General features: G+C 40.5%; 1 protein-coding gene across 4 annotated transcripts in view; it reads left to right on the forward strand.

Annotated features, from left to right (window-relative positions):
* The window catches only part of Ptprz1 (protein tyrosine phosphatase, receptor type Z1), a 197,900-nt gene that overhangs the window by 163,364 nt on the left and 9,027 nt on the right, over positions 1 to 25,509 (forward strand). For 2 of the 4 annotated variants that reach the window (XM_006236138.5, NM_013080.2), the window contains exons 15-25: positions 2,879 to 2,964; positions 5,582 to 5,602; positions 5,803 to 5,899; positions 8,638 to 8,720; positions 9,969 to 10,103; positions 11,277 to 11,411; positions 13,867 to 14,030; positions 16,492 to 16,627; positions 18,360 to 18,506; positions 23,533 to 23,626; positions 23,955 to 24,028. In XM_006236138.5, coding sequence (XP_006236200.1) covers positions 2,879 to 2,964; positions 5,582 to 5,602; positions 5,803 to 5,899; positions 8,638 to 8,720; positions 9,969 to 10,103; positions 11,277 to 11,411; positions 13,867 to 14,030; positions 16,492 to 16,627; positions 18,360 to 18,506; positions 23,533 to 23,626; positions 23,955 to 24,028 — 1,172 coding nt within the window. The remainder of the gene's footprint in view (positions 1 to 2,878; positions 2,965 to 5,581; positions 5,603 to 5,802; positions 5,900 to 8,637; positions 8,721 to 9,968; positions 10,104 to 11,276; positions 11,412 to 13,866; positions 14,031 to 16,491; positions 16,628 to 18,359; positions 18,507 to 23,532; positions 23,627 to 23,954; positions 24,029 to 25,509) is intronic. The other 2 variants (XM_006236137.5, XM_006236139.5) reach the window with 1 other exon arrangement.

A 25,509-nucleotide genomic window follows, 5' to 3' on the forward strand; every position in this document is an offset into this window, starting at 1 on the left:
GCAATCACTCCCTGACCCTAAAGTTTTTCCCTCTGCGACCAAAATCACAGCCATTTGTGTGATGACATTATACATTATAACTTTTCAGAATACAAAGGGCTAAGGAAAAATAGTCACATCTTTCTCCAGAGTCTAGCCAGATAAGTGGAATCCTCACCCCTCATCAAGAAAACTTGTCTTTGCAACAGATAGAGACCATTAGAGAGAATTACAACTGATCAAAATGCAGAACTGTGAGCCCAGTTCCCACTGACAGGGCTACCACACAACTCTGGCACCTAAAGCTCAAGTAGCATTGTAGGAGAGGTAGTAGAAAGACTTTAAGGGCCAGAGGAACAGGGGGCTTGTTGTGAGACCATGTCTCTAAGATACGGCAGAAGCTATACACAAGCGTCTCATCAACATGACTGCGTAAGCATGAGCTGAACAAGGAGAAGAGCAATAGGCATGATAACATGGATGACAGAAGGCTCATGGGGCCTCAGTCCTACAAAAGTAACTACAGGCAACCAAGGTACAATGAAACCTGGTAAAATAGACTTCTCCGGGGAAGAACATATCACATCCGTGTGTTATCCTAACATTGGTCGACCATGAAAATATATCTATACAAGTAACTTTGTACATTCTAAGCAGGTTGTATCTGTGTGTTTAAGAATACTAATACACACACACACACACACACACACACACACACACACACACACACACCACCACCACCACCACCACTAACAACAAAAGCAATTAAAGAGAGCAAGGGAGGTGTACACAGGAGGATTTAGAGGGAGGAAAGGGATGGGAAACAATATTATAATCTCAAGAACTTTGAAAAATATTTTAAAAGAAAGGGGGATTTTTTTAAAGAAATATGCAAGCAGAGGAAGAAGAATATGAAGATAGAGACAATAATAGTGACAAGGTTTTTTAAACCAGGGCAAGAAAAAGAGTCTTGTCTTTCATGTGGTCATTTGCATAAGTTTTGTTCCAGACTGTTTAAATGCTCCACAATTGCTGCCAGAGACCTGGATTCTGCATGTTGTTATCTTCTGAAATCCCATTAACAAAATATAAAACGATTGTTTCCTTTACATGTTTCTTTCTGCCAGCATTTACGTTACCTAGAATATGTAGTGTTAATTTTGTTCTTTCTATACATAGAAGTAGCTTTCTATTCTTCTAGCTTATATTAAGTCTATGAGGTTGCTTTCATAGAGCGTAGAACCCTGGAACACTTTCAGGGTCTTGAGACTGCAAACTCCTAGCTGTCTGTGGAATTGTGGTTTTCCTCACTTCCAAACATTTGCTTTACCTACCCCATTATCATGGGCATTCAGATTAGCTCTAATATTAGCCAGAGTCCAGCATGATGCCTTACTATCAATAAAATACAGCAATTCATAATCAAGGACTTGTCTAAGAATTCCCAAATCCTGCCTTTTGGATGTCAAAAGAGCAGTAATCAAAGACAGGTCCTCTCACTCGCTCGGTCTGGAACAGTCACCCACCCTTGATCATGGAAGTGTTTTTGTCTTTGTGTAAAACTAGGAAGTGAAGAGATATCCCAGTCTCACTTCAGACCAATTATTAAGGGACTTACCAAAATGCTTGATGTATCTGCAGTGATGGGTTGGCTGGGCACAAGGCTCGGGGACCGGTGGGTCTAAAGGACATTCGTAGAGACTAATGATTTAGGGGTGACAAATCATTTTTGTTTTCTTACCTAATTATAAATGCTACTTTCAAGCAAGCTCTTTCTATAGGTGTGAAGGTGAAATTACACCTAGGTACTTCTCAAGCTTCACTGGCTAATTCAACGTTAGTATTCAAGTCCACCCACCTAAGAGGAAGAACAGATGGATTCTAATTTTTTTTTAATCAACAAATTCTTACTAACTGAAGCTTAAAATTTTTAGAAGGCCGAAATGCTGAACATCTGTTACTGCAAATAACTATTTCTAGTGAAATGTGTTTGACGGTTCCTTGTTAGAAAAATCGCTTGTGAAACTGTATACAGTAAACTACTATGTTTAATCTTAGAAAAAAATCTTTCCCAGAAAAGAAAAGGAAAGTACAAGGCTACTTAAAAGAATTCGCCCCCTTACAAATAAGTTAACAGATTCACGGCTTCATGTACATAGTACATTTTTAAGTTAAAATTCTTGAAACTTTACAGATGAAAAGATTCCAAAGTTTTCCTTCAATTATCCCATGCTTGATTATTCATGAATACCCTTCAAATCAATGCTTTTTCTTACATGTAGAGAGAGGGAAGAAATATTTTCATGTATAAACACGTACATATCTTATAAAAATAAGATAATAAGATATTGAACTATGTAACTTTATACAATTGTAACTGCACTGTAATTGATTGAAAATTTTGCTGGAGATTTTGGTACAATGCTTCAAATCCTCCACTTGGGAGAATGAAGCACGATGGCAAATTTCAATCTAGCTAGTGCAATATATAACAAATTTAAGCCACCTTTTATACCCTGAAACCATAAATACAAATACATAAACGTGTTAAATAAGTAAATTAATATACGACTTCTGCATATTTTTGCCAGAATTTATATACAACTTTTATTCACACTAAACAAAATTGTCCAAAATGAGATGACCACAATGTTAAGAAGTATGGTTTTAGGGTTATTTATAAACTAACATTGCAAAGAAATTAGTTTCTCTTTAAAGTATATGAGGACAAAATTTATAATCAAATCCAATTCTACAATAAAATATATGAATTTGGTAATCGCAATTTAGTTGGATCATCATGGCTGAATTTTGAAGTTATTTTAAACAATACTTTATAGTAGAAGAGATAGTAATTTCTACTGTTATCCTCTCTAATGTGTTTATTTTATTCACTTAGATGATATTGGAGCAATTCCAATAAAGCATTTTCCAAAGCACGTAGCAGACTTACATGCAAGTAATGGGTTCACTGAAGAATTTGAGGTATGATTTAAATATGTCTGTTCTAATAATATCAAATACAATGCATTTCTATGATTCATCACGAAGCTAATTCATGATGCGAAGGCATTGAAACCAATTTTGTTCTTAGGAAAATATATGATATCCAGTTTATAATTACATATGTGCATAGGAGATGTGTTTTAGTTGCAATAGAACTTAGAAACTTGACTTTCTATTTTAAAAGTGAGCATAGATAGTAAAAGAAACAGACGTAAATGTGACTCCTCTCCCATTAAGTGCATATTGTTGCTAACATTCTTTTAATAAAACCTAAATAAGTAACAGTGATTTATTTTCTAAGTTGCATAAATTATACTAAACTACTAAACTTGATGATTCTCAGCAACACTGAACACAAATCCTTTACAGTGAGTATGAAGCCTATACCAACACAAACTCATAAGCACTCAGAAACTTTTGTTCTACGAGGTAAAACCACATGTAGTTTCCTAGAAAACATACCCTTCTAAAATCATTTGAACTTTATAATCAATAAAAATTTTCTAACGACATTGTTAAATGCTCTTAGGAGAGGTGGAAAATTTTACCACAAGTCTGTCGTGCCCACTGACCTGTCATTTAATCATACTTCTAAAAATAAGGAGTCATGTGTCCCAGGTTAAATAATAAAGATCACACACACACACACACACACACACACACACACACACACACACACACACAGCCATTTCTGAGGGTTACAAGTTACCAACCAGGGGTTTCATAGTCAACATTTATTTGACTCCAGGAGTTCTGTATTATTATACGGGATCATATAAAAATAACTGATGCAACTAAACGTCATAGAAATTAATTAGCAACCGATAAATAGCAAAGTTGGGATCTCTCATCTTTTCATTAACCTTAACATCAGTCAGCAGTGCTTGGCCTCTGCTTCCCACCATCCAGTCACCCCAGCTAGGAAGCACCACGCTCTATATTACCTTTTTTTTTTTTTTGGTTCTTTTTTTCCGGAGCTGGGGACCGAACCCAGGGCCTTGCGCTTCCTAGGTAAGCGCTCTGCCACTGAGCTAAATCCCCAGCCCCCTCTATATTACCTTTTTATCTCTTCCTCCCTCCCCACCTCCCCAGCATTCCCTAGAACTCCCTCTTTAAAGGTTTTGGAGCTCTGGCCGGGATCACAGGAATCGTTGTCCCTTGATCTCTCTGTGTACCCAGCAACAACTTCCTATGTCCTGTCAATCAAGACGTAGGTAGGGAAGGAAAAGGCCACAGATTAGGAAGCTTTCAGAAGAATAGAAGGGAAATGTGCTATAGCACACCGAGTCTGGTATTTAAAACATCACATTTGCTCTCTTAGTATAACCTAGAGGTCGCCTGGTGTGACAAAGTATTGCTACAGTGTTAACTGTGCTGTTAGAGACATTTCCTCCTGTTGGAAAAAGCAGGCTACCATCAAACAGAGGTATAATTCAACAGGGGGAGGGGGGATGGGCAAAAGGTGGCTGTGACTTTCTTACATGCACATGCACAAAAGCAAATCCTAAGCAAAAAAAAAAAAAGATTTATAGTTAAAATTGTCTAAAGGTCAGTCATTGATTCACACCTATCAAGCAAACCTGAAATTATTAAACAGTCCATAGAATTAAATATCTAATAACCACGCTTCTACTCAAAACTTTCTCTTAATTCCACTGCTTTTGTTTAACTCAGTCTGATTTAAGAAAAGTTCCCATTAACTGAATAATTACCTTAATAACTAATAATGCTACACCTTTTAAGTGGTTCATATATCAGACTGTAGCCATTCAGAATGTCTTGTACCCAGAGAAGCCTTAAGAGTTTTTATAGGGAGGGGGAGGGGTTGGAGAACTTGCAGGAGGTTACATTCATATCTGGGTTTTATGTTGTCTGAAATTATGAGGCTTTGGTTTTATTATCTCAGTTCTAAATATGTATAGATCATAAACTGACTGTTTAGATAGGAAACACTTCTGGACAAGCCTTTAATCCATTTTAATAGAAAGTTAGCCCAACTGTTTTTGCTATGCTCATTGACGGTTTTAATCTTTAACAGTTCTACTAGTTAAATCTAGACAAATAATGCTTTGTAAATATTGTTTCGAAGTGAAAGTGTCATTTAATCCAGATTAAGACTCTTCTAGGAGTATTTAATGTTCTGACACCCCTAAATCTGTTATAAACCACCTAACAGGAAGCTCTTAATTCCATGAAATAACTCAAAAACTGCATCACTAATTCGGAGTTTCAAATAGTGCTATTGAGGTCGATTCAAACTATCTTTATACTTTAGCCAATCCAATTACTATGACAGAAGGGGTCATGGGATATGTGGTTCTTCTTAGCATTTTAAATATTCATCATTCTACATCCGCATCCCCATTTAAACATGCTGGGTTTTTTTTCATTTACATATTTAAGGTTCCAAATTATGTGGCATTTTGATTTGCATGCAACTGTTTGAAACATTCTGTTGTGTTAGTATGTGACAAATGTATTTATTGCATGATCATAGTTTTCCATTGTAAACCTAATATGAACACTTTCTTTTCTCATTTGTCGTGTGCTGTGGAATTTGATTTCTTTACTTTTTTGGCATTCATTTCCTCATTAGACACTGAAAGAGTTTTACCAGGTAAGGCATTATTTCACTGCATTTCCTTTTAGCCAAGAAGTAGTTGTAACATGTAAATATGTAATATATATATATGTATATATATATATATATACAGCTTTTGCTAGACCATTTTATTTGTTTTGTCTTCCTTATATTTAAAGGCACTTGTTTTGAAAGAATTTATGTTAAAATACGATGTGTGCCTTTTTTTTTTCCAGGAAGTGCAGAGCTGCACTGTTGACTTAGGTATTACAGCAGACAGCTCCAATCACCCAGACAACAAGCACAAGAACAGATATGTCAACATCGTAGCCTGTAAGTATGTTCTTGACTCAGCGGACTACAGCCTCATTGCGGCTGTCCTGTCGACTGGTGTCCTTGCGCTGTCTGCCAACGGACTTCAACGGGGTGGTCTCGAGACCTGTGTGATCAGGGAGAGACTCTTCTGCCTGCTAGCACTAGCCTGACACTAGGGTCACTTCTGCACATGCTATCATCGGTGGCATTGGTTTCTTTTTTGCAGAAGGATCTTCAGTTTTAATCTAGTCCTTTCCTCGGGCCCCATCGCCTGTATTTCTCTAACTGTGGTTTTGCCCATTGTTTATAGTTCACAACCCAACTTCTTAAGGAACTTATTGACCAGCTGAGAATCTCTGGGCTTCCTCTTTCTGCTCCCACCTGTGCTTGCTTCCAGCCTTTCTTAGAACTCTTCCTGGGGTTTTGCACGGGATCTGCTAAAGATTCTCTCTGCATCTCCCCTCCCACGTTTTCTTAGCTGTGTTCTGCCTCATCTTTGAGCAGCGTGGGAGCTTCTATCCTTAACGCAGTTTGGTTTCTATCTTCCTTCTATTGCAGTCTTTCTCCGCTCTGGTTACAGCACTTGCTCCTCCCCACCCCCCTCCTATCCACACCCCATGTGTGTCTCTCATTAGAGAAGAACAGGCTTCTAAGAGATAACAGCAAAACAAAACAGAATAAAATACAATAAGATAAAGCAAAAACTGTCACGTCAAAACCAGACAAAGCAAACTAACAGAAGGAAAAGCTCTAAGGGAAGCCACAGGACTCAGAGACCCACTCACCCCCACACTCAGGAGTCTCATTAAAAAACACTAAACTGGAAGCCATAATACATACGCAGAGGATCTGGTGCAGACCCATGCAGGACCTGTGCTTGCTGTTCACTGTTTGTGAGTTCATGAGTTTTGCTCAGTTGATTCAGAAAGAAGTATTCTCCTAGGACCCTCCATCCTCTCCGGCGCTTACAATCTTTCTACCTCCTCTTTCTTGGGGCTGAGGGGAGGGATTTGATGAGGACATCTCATTTAAAGCTGAGTTTTCCAAAGTCTCTGTCTCTGTTTCTCTGTCTCTCTCTGTCTCTCTGTCTCTGTCCGTCTCTCTGTGTCTCTCTGTGTCTCTCTCTGTCTCTGTCTGTCTCTCTGTGTCTCTCTGTGTCTCTCTCTGTCTCTCTGTGTCTCTCTGTGTCTCTCTCTGTCTCTCTGTGTCTCTCTGTGTGTGTGTATGTGTGTGTGTGTGTGTGCATGTGTGTGTCATGTGTGGGCTATGAGAGTCTCTGTATTTGTCTCTGCTTCCTGCAGGAAGAAACTTCTCTAATGATGGCTGAATAGGGCAGTGATCTATGAATATAACAGAATTTCATTTTATTACTACTTTATTGTTTTTAAGACCAATAGAATTTGGTTTTACTCTAGGTCTCTGAGCTCTCTAGTACTTGGTTCTTGGTCATCTAAGCAGTGTCAGGTATGGGTTCCATCTCACGGAATGGGCCTTAGGTCAGATCAGACCTTGGTTGGTTATGCCCACAAGCTTTGTGTCACCATTGCCCTAATATATTTTGCAAGCAGGACAACACTGTAGGTCAAAGGTTTTGTGGCTATGTGGGTGTATATGTTTTGCTTTTGGTAGCCTGCAGATCCTTGTTTTGAAATCTGGCTTCATGGTCCTTCCTCCCTTTAAGAGGAAAAAAATTTTAAATCTTAGATCCTTTCTTCTGTGATCATTGGATGGCTTCCCAACAAATGCATTACCAGAAGGTTGATTAAATGCTGGTTCCAATCCAGTTGTAGGAGCATACAGGGCTACATCTTCCTCCCTTTAATTACCATGTTCTCTTCAGTAGTTTGCACTGATGCTGCCTTCCTCCCCACGTGATTCACACCAGCGCTTACTATTTCACGATGATTCCTCTGTAAGCTATGGATTTGTTTCTTCACCTTCTACACTCATGCTGGTTATGTTAAGAAGGGGTGGAGGTTTCCTACTGTTTTATTTCCCACCAAAAACAACCTGGAAAAATAGGCGTTAACTATTTTAGAAGTGAAGAAAACAACTCTAATTTACAGAGTGTGTATTAGTCTCAACATAGAAAGAAGTCAGCCTGGCATCCAGACCCATCTCTCAAGAGGCACAAATCTGTTTCCATGTGTCTGAACACATGTAGCCTGCTACCGTTGGGTGGATTGACGGACCTGCTCGCCCTTGGTCAGCATCTCCTTCCTCATCCTTGTTTGTGACCCATCACAGAAACTCCCAAGGTCCTTTGCTTCCTTCACTGCTTCCTCTTCCTCTTCCTCTTCCAACTTCCCATTCAGAGGGTGTCTGCTGCCATCCTTCCTCGGCTTTGTGAGGCTCCCGCCATACTTCTCTCATCTAGAACTTCATTGTCCCTAGTCCCTGTGCCACTTCCAAAATCCATCTAAGACTCCAACTTCAGAGTCCAGCCACATTAAAAACTTTAGTTATTGCCTTATTTCACCACTTTCGTTTCTGCCTCACATTCCTCTTGGCTCCTCCCTCTCGGGACTTGTACATCACTTCCTGGATAGCTTAATCTCACTGCATTAGAAACTTTCTTAAATTTGAGGTCATTGCCCATCTGCCTTTGTTATGTTTGTCAAACCAATATGCCCGACTAAAGTAGATTGCTTTGTGTTGAGTTTGATTTTATGATAAAATTATGATACGTATATGGTAGACCTTCATTATGAAGAGCAATCTGTACTTTAGTGAAATATATTCTCTTTTTGTTTCAGATGATCATAGCAGGGTTAAGCTCACACAACTTGCTGAAAAAGATGGAAAACTGACTGATTACATCAATGCCAATTATGTTGATGTAAGCATTTTCATGAGAATTTCTTATGTACAAGGATGTACGTATACCATTGTATAATAAATGTTATCTGATACATAACGGAAGTGCAAACAATGAATAAATTGTAGGAGATCCTGTGGCTACAGGACTTTGGATTAAATAATACTGTTCTTATGTTATTTTATAAGAGAGGGAGGGAATTCAGACTAAAATGTATGTTCTGATAGAATATAGATATTCACATAGACTGACACCTCCACAAATGGGAGGGTATAGGCCCAGTACTTAGTCTGAATTTTCCCACAGTTCCTGGCACAATGTTATGTAATGAGCATCACTATGATCAATAAATCTAAATTGTAAACTTCCCATGGTAGTACTGAACAGTTTGCAAATGAGATTATAAAGCCACTATTCAGCCTCTATTGTTTCAGACAACTTCATGTGTCAGCTTTGCCATACTCTTTAGAGCGGTAGACTATGTAAATTTTATTTACTTTCCCCAATATGGACAACTGAATGTCAGCTGAACACTGTCATTTCCCTGGCTTCCGGTCTCACAGTCTGTCTATGTTAGTTGTACCTTCAATACGGAGTTCAGAGAAGTGAATTCCCACCTACAGAGAGGGTTTGTTAGAAGAGCATCCACTTCCCGCTTCCAGAGGAAGCCATTTCTGTGCCAAAAGAATGTAGACTTGGGAGGTATAAGTGCTAGAATTCCAGCTCTGTCATTGACTAGCAATGATACTAGGTGGTCATTAACTCCTCGAGCTTTTTTCACCTCAGCACCAGGTCAGGAATGATGCTTCGGTTTTACACAGATGATACATCAGAGCAGTGTTTGCAAAGCAGTGTTTGTTCCTTAAGAGAGGGCTGGTAATGATTAGCCAGGCTCAGTGTCCCCAAGGAAAGGAAAGAGCCCATAATTCTAGCGCTTTCTGAACTCTAGACAACTGAGCTGCATTGGCTGAAAACCATTTTGAAATGACACAGTCAAGGACTAGACTTTAAGCGCAGTAAATAGTTTTGGACCAAATGTATCTGGTGCAGAGATGCGAGTCTGTGGTCATCTTGAAGACAACTCAATATTTTGTACCAAAGTTAAAGTCGAAGGCAAATTGCTATCTTTATTAGTGCTATCATCGTTCTACAGCTTTGCAAGTTCTTTGTGTGATTTTCTAATACCGAAAGGGGGTGCTGACGTTAGACTCCACAGTTTTAAATAAGCATGTAAATTTACCAAGACATGCTTGTGACTTGTTTCCTCAGGGTTACAACAGGCCAAAGGCTTACATTGCTGCCCAGGGTCCACTGAAGTCCACAGCAGAAGATTTCTGGAGAATGATATGGGAGCATAATGTGGAAGTCATCGTTATGATAACAAACCTCGTGGAGAAAGGAAGAGTACGTAGGCATCTGTCAGGACATCTCTGATATCAGTTGGGAGTGCTTTTAATTAGTTCATTTTATTTTGTTTTATTTTCTGAGACAGGGTCTCATGTAGCCTAGGCTGACTGCCAACTCTCTACAAAGTTGACCTTGATTTTTCTAATCGCCCTGTCTCTGCCTCCCAAGTGCTGGAAGGATAGAGCTGTGCAATCATTTCCTGCTAGTTCTAATTTCTGGTACAATCAATATTAGGAAGCAGGAAAAGTTAGGAAAGGCAATAGGTAGTCTTTTTAATTATTTGTGTCTTGTGTTATATTTACGGGTGCTTTGCCTGTGAGTATATGTGTGCACCAGATGCCTCCCTGTGGAATCCAGAAGAGGGCATCAGATCCCCAGGTACTGGAGTTACAGTTTGTGAGTTGCTATGTGGTTGCTAGGAATTTGAACCTATGAAAGAGCAACAATTGCTCTTAACCACTGAGCCAGTTCTCCACCCCCATCGTATTCATCGTGACAACTCAAAGGAAACTGTTGACACTATCAATAAAAATGCTTCATCATTAGGAATCAAGTTGTCTGCTTCCTCGGTACATTCTTCATAGTGTTAGAAAGAGTGAATTGAACTTCAGAGAAAAACAATGAAGAGCAAAGTGGGTTTCAGGACTCAGAACCTAGATTTGAGTACAGAACCTGAAGTATCTCAGAGCTCCCTGCTTTACTTTCCTTGCCTGAGGGGAAGAAAACGGGACTAGATCATCTGAGTTTTTTTTTTTTCAGACCTGCAATCACTGTGTCATCTACAATTAATTTATCATAACCTAGAGAAAAAAGAGACACTAGTCAAAAAGTTTAGGATGGAACTAGGGGAAAGGTTCAGCTGTTATAAGTGCTGGCTGCTCTTCCAGAGGACCCAGGTTTAAGTTCCAGAACCTACATGGCAGCTCACAACCATCTGTAACTTTAGTTCTGAGAGATCCAGTGCCATTTTCTGGCCTCCATAAGCACGAGATACACAAGTGATGTGTGTGTGTGTGTGTGTGTGTGTGTGTGTGTGTGTGTGTGTGTGTGTGTATAGTAAAAATAGTCCATTCATGTCACGGTCCCAAACTTTTCTTTATTTCAAGAGTGATCCAGTGTGCACTGGATGTTGGAAACATGAAGGTTACATATTTATTTTTTCTTTTACAGAGAAAATGTGACCAGTACTGGCCTACTGATGGCAGTGAAGAATACGGGAGCTTCCTGGTCAACCAGAAGAATGTTCAGGTGCTTGCTTATTATACTGTGAGGAATTTCACCCTAAGAAACACAAAGATAAAAAAGGTAAGTGTTTTAGGGTATCTCTCGCTGTGACAAAACACCAGAACCAAAAGCAGCTTGCTGAGGAAACGGTTTACTTCCATTTACAATTACATTCAATGGTCTATTATTGAGGAAAACCAACAGAAACTCAAGGCAGGAGCCTGATGCAGAGACGATGGAGGAAAGCTGTATACTGGCTTGCTCTATGGCTTCCTCGGACTGCTTTCTTATAACATGCCTTGGAACACCAACACAGTGGCGGTACTGCCCACAATCACCTGGGTCTTCCTCCATCAATCATCATTAAAGAATATACCAGAGTCCTTACCCATAAACCAATCTGGTGGGGTATTTTCTCAACTGATGGTCCCTCTTTTGAAATGACTCTAGCTCATGTTAGCATAAAAACTATTCAATAAGTTATAACTAATGGGAATATAATACCAGTAGATGAACTGATAAATATTGGAGCATATATTCACAATGAAGTATTATTTAGCCCTAATAAATAATGATATGAGTCATTTTGGACAATTTAGATGATCCTCGAAGACAGTATGTTAAGTGATGTAAGCCAGAAATAGGCAAACATGGCGTGATTTTATTTATATGTGTACTCCAGGAAGTTAGACTCCTAGAAGTAGAGAATAGAATGGTAGCTCCCAAAGTGAGTAGAGAGACTCATAGTGGTGTTGACCCAAAGGTGCAAGAACAGATCAACTGAGGGAGCTATTGAAATTATATTGAAATTATAATTTAAAATGATGTATTACAGACTGAAATTTTCTTGGGGTAGATTTAAGTATTCTCACCAAAAAGTATGTGAGATAATGCGTATATTAATCAGCTTAATTAGTGACCCACAAGGTATCCAAAGCTAAAAAATGTTTATGCTCTATATATGCATCAAAGTTCCTATCTGCCCAATAGAGTAATTTCAAAAGTAAAATAAATGATGGATTATTATCTGGTGATCATCATTTGATGGATTCAATCTTTACTTAAATAAACCTGTGATTGTCCTTGCCGGAGTTTTGTTGCTGTGATAAAACACTGAACAAAACCAGCTTGGAAGGGAAAGAGGATAGTTTGCTTACTGCTTGTCATCAAGGGACACCAGATCAGGAACTGAAGCAGAGATCACAGAAATACTACTTGCCTGCTTATCCCGCTTGCTTGCTCAGCCAGATTTCTTATACAGCCTAGGCCCACCTGCCCATGGCTGGCACCGCCTACAGTAGACTAGACCTCCTACATCAATTATCAATTAGAAAATGCCCCCAGAATGTCCACAGACCAGTCTGGTGAGGCAATTACTCAGATGGGGTTCTCTCTTCCCAGTCATGCCAAGTTGACAACCAAGGTTAGCCATCACAGTGATAAAACCAAATCAGAGTTAAATCTGGATAATTAAAGATACAAAGCTCTTAACACAATGACATGCTAATCCCAGTGATTTCTTTCACGTGGCTATACCTTTAGAACCAAAAAGGCATAGTACAGTAGACTGGTAGGTGAAAAACAATTCCTGACCCATAGAGACACTTCCACAGCCCTGACATAATACTACCACCCCCCTAAAATGGGTAGGAATTAAAATCAGTGAGTAAATATAACCAGAGAAACAATGTGTCTCTCGAGATTTTCACAAGAAATAGGACAGATACAAATAATTAATGGATGGATGGATGGATGGATGGATGGATGGATGGATGGATGGATGGATGGATAGATGATAGATATGGATGGATGATTAAAGGCAAATGAGTGGGTGGATGCATAAATACACACATAAATACACAGATGGTGATGATGATGATGATGATGATGATGATGACGATGGATAGAGATGGATGAGTGGGTGGATGGATATTAATGGATGAGTGTGGTTAGTCAGATGGAGTTTTGGGTTTGGACTGACTCATGTAATTTTGGAAATGACCAACTGTGAAGTCTGTGGATGAGAGTAGAAATTCGGGTAAGGGTTGTCTGGGTTAGAGCCCAAATCATCAAGACTTCCGCCAACATTCCAGTTGGGTTTCTCTGTATTGAAGTCTTAAGAATCAATTCTTCTTTAAGAAGCCTCAAGTCTTGGCTTTCAAAGCTTCAGCTTATTGGGTCAGTCTCACCTCATGGAAGAGGAGCTTTTCTACTCAATCTACAACTTTAAATTCTAGCCACATCCAATAAAATCAAAAACCACAATAAAATCAATGACTTTCACCAAACTGATGACACCTGCCTAGCTCAATGGGCATATAAAGTTCACTATCATAAATAACATAAATGTATGTGTCTATGAACATATATATTCTCACCAAAGTAAAACCTAAGTATGTATGGTAAAACGTATGATAATTAGCTTCATTTAGCTATGTCACAATGTATCCATGCTTCAATTACATGTGTATATGTTGGACAACATAAATATGCATAATTTTTTATTTGCTGCTACCAGCTGTCTGAACTCTTTCAGGGCTCTCAGAAAGGAAGATCCAGTGGACGCCTAGTCACTCAGTATCATTACACCCAGTGGCCTGATATGGGTGTTCCCGAGTACTCCCTACCCGTGCTGGCCTTTGTGAGGAAGACTGCTCAGGCCAAGCGACATGCAGTCGGGCCAGTTGTTGTCCACTGCAGGTGAGTCTCAGAGATGTTCTCCCAAACCCACTGAACTCCTTATGCTGACACATGAGGGTTCCAGGAACAACTTGCACCAAGTTAGAAGTGATTTCATGCAACAGGAGCAGTGAAATGATATTCCCATCCTCATAAGTATTGATCAGGAAGGGTGCGTGTACTAGACTTGCAGTTGGAAGGCTAAAGGCTTCAGAGCAGCAGGTTTGGGTCCATCTGATTGTTGAATTGGATTTCAGCTTCCTAACTGTGAGATAGGCACAGCACTGGTTTGTTCTTAAGCATCTATTAGCAGAACACAACACCATAGGGTGAGACTTTAAACGCTTAAAATATTGTCCCTGGTCTGAACTTAATCTGTTATACAGTTATCATGCCAGGATTATATTAGAGAAGGCAAGGCATTCAGGCTTGGAGAAATTAAGCAAAATAACCTGACTTTTTAAAAATAGTTTGCCCCCAAATCCCTTTCTTGTTGTTTTCCCAACTTCTTTTTTATTTTATTTATTTATTTTTCCATTTTTTTTAAGTTGGGTATTTCTTATTTACATTTCAAATGTTATTCCTTTTCTGGTTTCTTGTCCATCAGCCCCCTAACCTCTCCCCACTCCCATTCTGTAAGGGTGTTCCCCTCCCCATCCACCATCCCTTACCGCTCCCCCACCCGACAATCCCCTACACTGGGAGTCCAACTTTGGCAGGACCAAGGGCTTCCCCTTCCACTGGTGCCCCAAGAAAGCTATTCTCTGCTACATATGCAGTAGCCCTGGGTCAGTCCATGTATAGTCTTTAGGTAGTGGCTTAGTCCCTGGAAGCTCTGGTTGGTTGGCATTGTTGTTCATATGGGGTTACAAGCCCCTTCAGCTCTTTCAGTCCTTTCACTAATTCCTTCAATGGGGGTCCCATTCTCAGTTCAGTGGTTTGCTGCTGGCATTCGCCTATGTATTTGACATGTTCTGGCTGTGTCTCTCAGGAGAGATCTACATCTGGCTCCTGTCAGCCTGCACTTCTTAGCTTCATCCATCTTATCTAGTTTGGTGGCTGTATATATAGAGGCCACATGTGGGGCAGGCTCTGAATGGCTGTTCCTTCAGTCTCTGTTCTAAACTTTGCCTCCCTATTCCCTCCCAAGGGTATTCTTGTTTCCCTTTTAAAGAAGGAGTGAAGCATTCGCATTTTGGTCATCCTTCTTGAGTTTCATGTGTTCTGTGCATCTAGGGTAATTCAAGCATTTGGGCTAATAGCCACTTATCAATGAGTGCATACCATGTATGTCTTTCTGTGATTGGGTTACCTCACTCAGGATGATACTTTCCAGTTCCATCCATTTGCCTATGAATTTTGTAATCATTGTTTTTGATAGCTGAGTAGTACTCCATTGTCAACTTCTTGAAAGTCACGTTGCCTCTGTTAAGCAATTCATTGCTGCCCCAGAACCCAAGAGGAGGCTGATAATAGAAATAACGTCATTAAGGAAAAGAGAGAGAGAGAGAAGAGTTTAAGGAGCTATGCCACTCTTGTGGTTTGTAGTTAAAATTATAGCAGTTAATACCGACCAAGTGTGGGGAACTCCCTGACCGCAAAGATGGCGTTCATTTCTCTACTCGGTGCTTGTGCTGGGGCAGTGCCTGTGTTTCCACAGAAGCGGTCGTCTGCCTTTGAAACACAGCCAGCTCATCTGACACATTCTAATCACCTACTTGGACTTTTTCTCAGATAAAGTTGGGACAAGTTGATCCAGGGGTGGGGGTGGGGGATCACTAACAAACTGAAGAAAGCCAAAGAATACAGAAAACAAGCTTCTGAAGGTTGGAGATTGTCTCCCAGCAAAAGGACAAGGACCTGACTATTGTCCAGAGCCCGTGCTAGTTCTCTCTACAGTACTTGTAGGGACATTGAAAAGAAGTCCTGCCTGAGCTCTCTCCCTCAGACAGAGGCTTTGAAGAAGGCTATAATGGCTCTTTAGAAATGACAGGGCTTATGTTTTATTCCTTGTGGTCTCACTAAAACGAAACTTTCAGCTGAAAGCCCCCTCGGACTCGTTTCTCTCATTAGTGACAAAACCTTTGCAAACATGCCTACCTGGTAACACCAAGACCTTTGCCTTTCAGAATTTGCTGAAGCTGACACTTCTGCTTTTCTCAGACTGTCTACTTTACTTACTGTGCACCGTAGAGCCAATAATCACCAATAACTGTTGGAACTACTTTTAAAGCATCCCCTAGAAATAGTTAGGTTGCCCTGCTGTTTGCCTCACAGCAGAAACAAACCCCAAAGCAAACTTTGTTTAAGCCTTACTCTGAATCTGAATCGTCACACTGCTTATAATTTTAAATTGCTAAGTTTGTGTATGGCTTATTGGCTTGGAGACAGAAGCTGCTTTTGTCAAATGACAGCGAATAATGACCGATTTTCAGACCCCTTTTGTGCGTGACATTGAAGTATTCCTTTCTGTTCTGTTCAGCGCTGGCGTGGGGAGAACGGGCACATACATTGTACTAGACAGTATGCTACAGCAGATTCAACACGAAGGAACCGTCAACATATTTGGTTTCTTAAAACACATTCGTTCTCAAAGGAATTATTTGGTGCAAACAGAGGTATTGTTTCTTAAATATTTTTTGGGGGGGGTCTTTTTTTCGGAGCTGGGGACCGAACCCAGGGCCTTGCGCTTCCTAGGCAAGCGCTCTACCACTAGTTAAATATATCTTTATTAATCTAAGGTGTGGGCATGACACTGAAATCTAGGTATGTTATTCTCTGAGTCCAATAAGGAGGGACTACTTCTAGGGAGGATAAAAATGACAGAATGCATTGGTCATGGTCTGAAATCTGAAGTCCATCAGCGAAGCCATCCTTTGGAAGCTTGAAAAGGTGCATGCTTTCTTGCTTTGTTTTAGATTCTGCTGGCCATAAGTATCCTTAGTCTTGGGAGCATTAGTCTAATCACTCCCTCAGTCTCCTTATAGCTGTCTTCCCTGTGTCTAAATTTCCCTCTGCTGATATGAATCCAGCCACTGTGCTTTGACAGCTGAATTGAAAAAAGTCTATTATATTTGTAGTGGCCCTATTTATCTTTAGAGGTATTCCTGTGTTGAGCTACAACTTATCTGTTGGGGGAATGCAATTCAGCCTATAATACTAAGTTACAAGTAAATCCCAAGCCAGCAAAAATCTGCCCATCTGGGGACAAAAATGAAGACTATCTTTCAGATGGCACTAATTCTGGTAAAGATCCAGAACCAGTAGGACAGTGAACATGTTACCACAAACCTACGGCTGCTCAGCACAAACAGTTAATGGATTTGGTTTCTTCTATTTAAAATACATGATCATATACAAGGCAGGAGTTTATAAACCTGTGTTCTTCTCTCCTTCTTTCAAATAAAAATGACCATAGATTAAAAGCTATGATATAACCCTAAGAATAACCAGAAATATGTGACGAATCTGAGACAAAATAATAATTAAGAGGAAAAAAAACACATCCATGGATGAAGTGACTTTCCATCAGATAGGACCAGAAAGAAGTGAGCTATAAGACAATCATTAGATATAAACTAGACAAGCTTGAACCCAGTGGTTCCAGTTTGTTCTCTGTTGCTGTGACAAGACACTGGGCAAAACCAGGTAAGAAAGAAAAGGCCTTGTTTTAGCTTACAGGTTACAGCCCCCCAATGCAGGGAAGACAGGACAGGAACTGAAGCAGAGACTCTGAAAGAAGGCTGGCTTCCTCAGCTACCTTTCTTATGCACCAAGACCCACCTACCCAGCAATGGTTTCATCTACAGCGGAGTGTGGTGGACTCTCCCACATCCATTTACAATCAAGAAAATGCCCCCACAGACACACACACACACACACACACACACACACACACACACACACACACATTCCTTGATTGAGATTTCCTCTTCCCAGCAATGCTCAGTTTCCTGGTACCTAACCAGGAAACCACTCTGCTCCTGTGTGACAGGGCTACAGGACAATATAGCCACAAGAGCAAGTCCACCAGAAGCTGCTCAAGGGAGCGTTCTTCACAGGAAAGTGGGGTTCAAGACAGGAAGGCAGAGGACTTGGCTTTGCCCTTCGAAGTCTTCTGTCTTCCTTCCAATCCACCAAGACCAATGAGACACACACAGAAGAGGAATAAGAGAGTATTTCTGCCTGGGCCTCCTCCTCTCCTGTCCATCTTCCTACCAGGCCTCATTAGCAACCTTTGGCAGGGCCACTCACAACCATTATATTGAACTCTAGCTTTCTGCCCAAACGGAAGTCTCTACATTTGTCAGAAAACGTAAAGCAGTGCTTCTCTTGCGGTTGTTTCCTCAGGAGCAATACGTCTTCATTCACGACACACTGGTTGAGGCCATACTCAGCAAAGAGACAGAGGTGCCTGACAGCCACATCCATTCCTATGTTAATACACTCCTCATACCCGGACCATCAGGCAAGACAAAACTAGAGAAACAATTCCAGGTGAGTTTGCTCACTCAAATGTCTCTCAAATATCACCACAGAACGGAACGTCACTGTAGCTCCTCATTTGACTAGACAAGGCCAAGTGGAAGAGCTGGGAGTGTTCTAGAATAATGGCTTTGTGTTCCAACCACCCTTGCTCCTTACAATAGGTTACAGCGCCACATGGTAAATTTTAAAGAGATGCTTAATTCTGAGTAGCAAGAGGAAAAGTTGTCAGAAACCCTAGACTAACTTTGACAAATGCAGACACCACCCAGGAAAGAAGGACATGGAGAATAACGGAATGAACAGACAGGACTTACAATACAAACTGGATAAGTGCTCTTTTTGCTTTGAAAAAAACCAGACCACTTCAGCACAAGTGTAGTGGCTCAGGCTGTTCCTGCTACTCTTTGAAACAGCCTGTGTCTCACTTGAAACCCTCGGACTAAAGTAGGCCACCCACTTACAATAGCTTCCTCAACCTCAGTTTCTCCCACTCACCTGTCTTGAGATAGAAAACCAGAGTGTTTGTGAAGGGGAGGCATGCCTTGCTCCCAAACTTCCGAAACACAAGCTTTCTGACTTTCAGAAATTACTTTGCAAAGATTTCAGCAAGTGGGTGTTAGCAGACCTGGCTCTCATCTCAGAGAAAGTACAGAACGAGGGCTATGATTTTTCTGCACACAACCCCATGCTATTCTCAAACTTCTGAGAGTTCCAGGAGAAACAGGGCTAATTTATAAGGAGAGCATATCTAAGAAGGATTTTAAAAATCCTGGGGAAAGGCTAAGGGGCATTAATCTCGAGATTCTTTTCTCCTTGCTATTTGTCTAACCTACAGCAGAGTATGCTAACTACCATCAATCCTCTGCCTCTGACCTTCTTGAAGCTGCTGTCTGTGCTCTGGGAATACAAAAGGGAGATTGGGGTGAATTCTAATCATAGAGCTTGTTTGCGGAAAGATGTCAGGCCTTGTTCAGCAGTGCTATGCAGATCCCACAGGATGCTTTGGAGAAAGTGTGCTGTACAGGTTCTTAAAAAGAACAAGTAAAGCATAAGAACTAAGCTTAAAGGATACCTTATGCAAGAATGAAAGGCCATCCCAGCAACCCAATTTTACATTTATCTCACCTGTTGTCAATAGAGCTCTCATTTAATATGATTTACCCACTACACGGTTACTTAAGAGCATTGATACGGCTTAAGCTGAATAATCCAGGATTTAAAAAGAAATACAAGAAACATTGAATTTAAAAGAGAGATTTAACGTTTTTATTCCTGCTTACAATATAAATAGGAAGGCAGGTATAAAGGCATACTATCTTATTTTTAAAAGCAATGTTCATTCAAGTTTATACAAAGGAAAATTTCCTTGAAACCAATTGTGTGCCTATTCCATAAATATTTATCAGATAGCCATTAGCTGCCAGGCTTTGGGGATTAGTGCTAAACTGTAAACTTATGGGCTGGGTAATGACTCAGCTGCATGAACATGAGAGTATGCATTTAGATGCCTAGCTTCATGGAAAAAAAGTTTCACACAAATAGTGCGGTACCTGTAATCCCAGACCTGTGGCAGGAGCACATGCGTCTCTGCTGTCTCATCTGACTAACTGAATTGGTGAGCTCCAGGTTCAGATAGAGAATTCCTGTCCAAAGAAACAATTAGAGAAAAACTGAGAAGGATGCCTGATGTCAACCTCCAACTTCCACATACATACGCACATGCGTACACATAGACACACACGCACGCACGCAGACATGCACGCAGGTACACACTCACATGCATATACACACATAAAATATAAGCTTGCATCTCAAAAAACAAACATTTAGGAGGAACTAGAAAGATGGCTCAGCAGTTAGGAGATTTGAACTGCTCTAGCAGAGGACCCATGCTCAGTTCCAACATCGACATAGGGCAGCTCATAACTGTTTGTGCCTCTGGCTTTAGGGAATCCAGCACCCACTTCTGGAATCCTCGGATACCTGAACTCACATGTATGCATACCCACACACAGACATAAAAATGTATACACATAGAATGAATTACATTTAATGTATATTGTATATATATTGAAATATATCTTAGAACAATTAAAAGAGCACATGCAAGGTGCTTGCAGCCTGATGAAAGATACAGATAAGAAAACAGACAAACACAAAACTGTGGAATGCACCACTGTGGCAGAAAAGGATGCCGTGGGTGTCCATGTAAAGGTATAATTTAGGGAAGAATGTTTACATCCATAAGAGGACTTGGCATTTAGCTTATAGGGCAATACATTTGGAAAGGAAAAGAGGCAAATATAGCTGCTCAGATTCTGTTAACTGGGAGGGGATGATGTCATTTCCTGTGACAGAGAATTCAAGAGAGAAGGTGCACATTTGCAAGATGTGGTAGAGGATAAGGTGGTCAGATAACACCTACAACCAGGTAACTCTGGAGTACTAGAAGCATAGTAGCAAGACTTGTATGATTAAATGGACCAACTCCTCAAATAAAAAGTATATTTGGAATAGTGTCTCTAAGGACGCATAGTCAAGCAGCCACTTCTGGTGATGGCCTTCTTACTAAATGGAAGTCTTAGGTTCTTCAGAGCATCATGTGACAATATGGCAAGGAAGTGTGTGTGCCTCAGTCAATGTGTGTAGTAGGCAACTCAATGCATCTGAATGGTAAAAGATTGGGCCTGGAAAAAGAGACTGGCCAGCTTGGAGAGGATTATTTGAAGCCTTGGAACTGGATAAGATGGTCACTAAAGATGAGGTGTTTGAGAAGGCTTGGGAGAAGGGATGGAGATACAGCCCAGTGGTAGAGCTCTTACCTAGCACACACCATGTCCTGGGCTCAAACGCCAATTTAAAAAAAAAAAGAAAAAGAAAAAAAGAAAAGGCAAGGCTGAGGGGAGATAAGAGGGGTAAATGGAAGGCATGATAGAGTAAGAGATGGTGAGAAACAAAAGAAGCCAAAGAAAGTAAGGTTTCAAGAGGAGAAAATGAACAGAAACAGCAAATACTACTAACATTTGTGGAAAGGGTAGGAGAGCTCAGGCCTGAGCCCCAATGACCTTTCCAATGGTTACTGCATTGAAGCCAGATAGCTGAGTTAAAAACAATGAAAAGGGGTGTTGGGGATTTAGCTCAGTGGTAGAGCGCTTGCCTAGCAAGCGCAAGGCCCTGGGTTCGGTCTCCAGCTCCGGAAAAAAAAAAAAAAGAAAAGAAAAAAGAAAAAGAAAAAAAATTAAAAACAATGAAAAGAGCATAGCAAGAAGCAAGCTCAGAGGTCTGGAGAGATGGCTCAGCAGTTAAGGACACTGACTGATCTTCCAGAGATCCTGAGTTCAAATCCTAGCAACTACGTGGTGGCTCACAACCATCTGTAAGGAGATCTGACCCCATTTTCTGGTGTGTCTGAAGACAGCCATGATGTACTCATATACCTAAAATAAATTAATTTAAAAGAAAGAAGAAGAAGCAAGCTCAGGGGAACAAGAAAGCCATTAGAGGAAGAGACAATTAGAGCAAAATACATTGATGTTAGGGCTCCTAAATGTATGTAGCATTCATTCAGAGAGAGAAGAGATAGATACACATATAAACACATGCACACATACAAATAATTATATATATATATATATATGAATGACTTGGCATTGAAAGAAATAATAAAGATACCTGCTAAAAAATATGCACTTAGAGAATAAGACAGATTTTATGTTTGCTTATTTTGATTTTATTGTGGGTTTTTGTTGATATTGTTGTTGATGGTGTTGTTGGTCTGTTTTATTTGTTGGTTTTTCAAGACAGGGTTTCTCTGTGTAGCTCAGGCTGTCCTGGATCTTTATTTGTAGACCTCTAGCCTTGAACTCACAGGGATCTGCCTGCCTCTCCCTCCCAAGTACTGGGATCAAAGGGATGCACCACCATGCCCAGCCTCCAGTGTATTTTAATAGGAGATATATGAGCTTCCTTTAAAATGAGGGGAAGAAAGAAAATTCAAATTAGCAAAAGTCATTAGTGTAAAGAGATAAGACTGAAAACACAGGGGGAAGGAATGGGTTCTAAAACAGGAAGACCTTACTGGTTTGCAGTGTGTGTGTGCTTAGAAATGGATATACACCCTCTAAGATGTCCTCGATGCAGGAAAGGGTAAGTATTCACAAACACAGCAGAGTCATGCTAAGGGTGATGGCATACACCTGGAATCTCAACACTCAGGATGCTAAAGCATAAGGATTTCCACAACTCTGACGTCAGCCTGGGCAAAAAAAAAAAAAAAAAAAAAAAAAAAGAGTTGAGGAAATGGATCATGATTATAATTTAGAAATATTTCCTTTTTTTTTTTTCTCTTCTTTTTTTTTTAGGAGCTGGGGACCGAACTCAGGGCCTTGTGCTTGGTAGGCAAGCGCTCTACCACTGAGCTAAATCCCCAGCCCCCCTAGAAATATTTTCTAAATTTAAAAACATACTGTAAGTGAGATTGTGGAGGAGGACATAAGTAAGGCTTTGCCAGATTTTTAAGAAACAAAAACTTCTAAACATTGGCAGAAAGAAACAAATCTCAGTGGAAAACTAACCCTGTCTATTTATTGAATATATAAATATTTGATACCAAGATAGTGTGTGCATAAAACACTTATAGAGTAGTATCAGTAAAATAGAATTTAGGGTTTCAGTGACTGAAAACCACCTGTCCTGATGAAGTAGTTTGTAGGATTCATTCCAACAATTCAATAACTAACACTAGTGAAAATAAGTAGAAGAAATGTAAGGTGCACAGCCACAGAGGAACCCATCAGGACACACCTACAGAGGAAGCTGTCAAGAAGATTCTCTCAAAATCAAAGGGCTTGAAATCCAGCAGAGAGGCTTCTGGGACTTCACTCAAAAGGGGCTTCCTTCAAAAATCTCCTGGGATCTAAAGAGTGGGCTATGTTTACATTAAATGTCATTCTTCCTTGAGGTGTGTCAGTGTGTGCTTGGGGATCTGGGTGAAGTGCATGAAATGACCTGTACATTTCCTTGCCTCCCTTGTCAGCTTCTGAGTCAGTCAAATATTCTTCAGAGTGACTACTCCACGGCCCTGAAGCAGTGTAACAGGGAGAAGAACAGAACATCCTCCATCATCCCCGGTAAGTCACACAGAATCTTGCAAAACCAACTGGGTGTTTTAGTTTCCTGATAAAACACTTCTATGTCTCTCAGTCATAATTATGTATACTAATTATGTTATGTCTACTGTCACATTGTTCTAATTATACCCAGTATTTGATTATTAAAAATAACTCGAATTCCTGAAGTCTAATAAGAAATTGGAAATTTTAACTTTAACAATTAGTAGCCACCGAAGGTATTCGCTGACAAACGCAATTGCACTTTGCATTCGGGAGTTGTCCTTGGGGGTGGGGATGGCTCCGTGCTGTGAGTATGCTTCTTTACCTGCAATGTTCTGTGTTTCAGTGGAAAGATCGAGGGTGGGCATTTCATCCCTGAGTGGGGAAGGCACAGACTACATCAATGCATCCTATATTATGGTAAGTCACAGACATCATGAGAGAATCTACTAGAATTAATAGTAGAGTGGGCTCCGGAATGCAGGAACAGCATCTGTCCAATACAGTCAGTCCGATACAATGACTATGGCACACGGTCTTTAATGGCCGGAGGCATAGCAGCATACCTTGCTGGGACTGAAGAAACTTCATTCGAAATCCATAAGGAAATACGGGGTCCCAAATTCACCATTCAGAGCTGATGAGTAGACATAAAATATATTTTCATTCACCAACTTCAACAGAATACAAATTCACTAAAATTAGCACCCCAGGTTTGCAGCAGAGCTCAGCCCTAACCACTGGGTTAATTTGCAGGAGAAATAAATATGTAAAACTTTCTGCATTTAGGTCATCTGAGGAACAGATCGGTGCTTTGGTGGCTTTTGTGTGCACTTTATTGTCATGTTAGGGTTGTCAATCACACAGCTTGGTTTCAAATGAACGAATCTTAATATTCATTCACATACCACTGTTCTTTTTTTTTTATCTTTATTAACTTGAGTATTTCTTATTTACATTTCGATTGTTGTTCCCCTTTCCGGTTTCTGGGCCAACATCCCCCTAACCTTACCCCTCCCCTTTTAAGAGTGTTCCCCTCCCCATCCTCCCCCCATTACCGCCCTCCCCCCAACAATCACGTTCACTGGGGGTTCAGTCTTGGCAGGACCCAGGGCTTCCCCTTCCACTGGTGCTCTTACTAGGATATTCATTGCTACCTATGAGGTTGGAGCCCAGGGTCAGTCCATGTATAGTCTTTGGGTAGTGGCTTAGTCCCTGGAAGCTCTGGTTGCTTGGCATTGTTGTTCATATGGGGTCTCAAGCCCCTTCAAGCTCTTCTAGTTCTTTCTCTGATTCCTTCAACGGGGGTCCCATTCTCAGTTCAGTGGTTTGCTGCTGGCATTCACGTCTGTGTTTGCTGTATTCTGGCTGTGTCTCTCAGGAGAGATCTACATCCGGTTCCTGTCAGCCTGCACTTCTCTGCTTCATCCATCTTGTCTAATTGGATGACTATATATGTATGGGCCACATGTGGGGCAGGCTCTGAATGGGTGTTCCTTCTGTGTCTGTTCTAAACTTTGCCTCCCTATTCCCTGCCAAGGGTATTCTTGTTCCCCTTTTAAAGAAGGAGTGAAGCATTTGCATTTTGGTCATCCTTCTTGAGTTTCATTTGTTCTATGCATCTAGGGTAATTCAAGCATTTGGGTTAATAGCCACTTATCAATGAGTGCATACCATGTGTGTTTTTCTGTGATTGGGTTACCTCACTCAGGATGATATTTTCCAGTTCCAACCATTTGCCTATGAATTTCATAAAGTCATTGTTTTTGATAGCTGAGTAATATTCCATTGTGTAGATGTACCACATTTTCTGTATCCATTCCTCTGTTGAAGGGCATCTGGGTTCTTTCCACCTTCTGGCTATTATAAATAAGGCTGCGATGAACATAGTGGAGCACGTG

This window comes from Rattus norvegicus, chromosome 4 (genome assembly GCF_036323735.1).
Source record: "Rattus norvegicus strain BN/NHsdMcwi chromosome 4, GRCr8, whole genome shotgun sequence".
Lineage (NCBI taxonomy): Eukaryota > Metazoa > Chordata > Mammalia > Rodentia > Muridae > Rattus > Rattus norvegicus.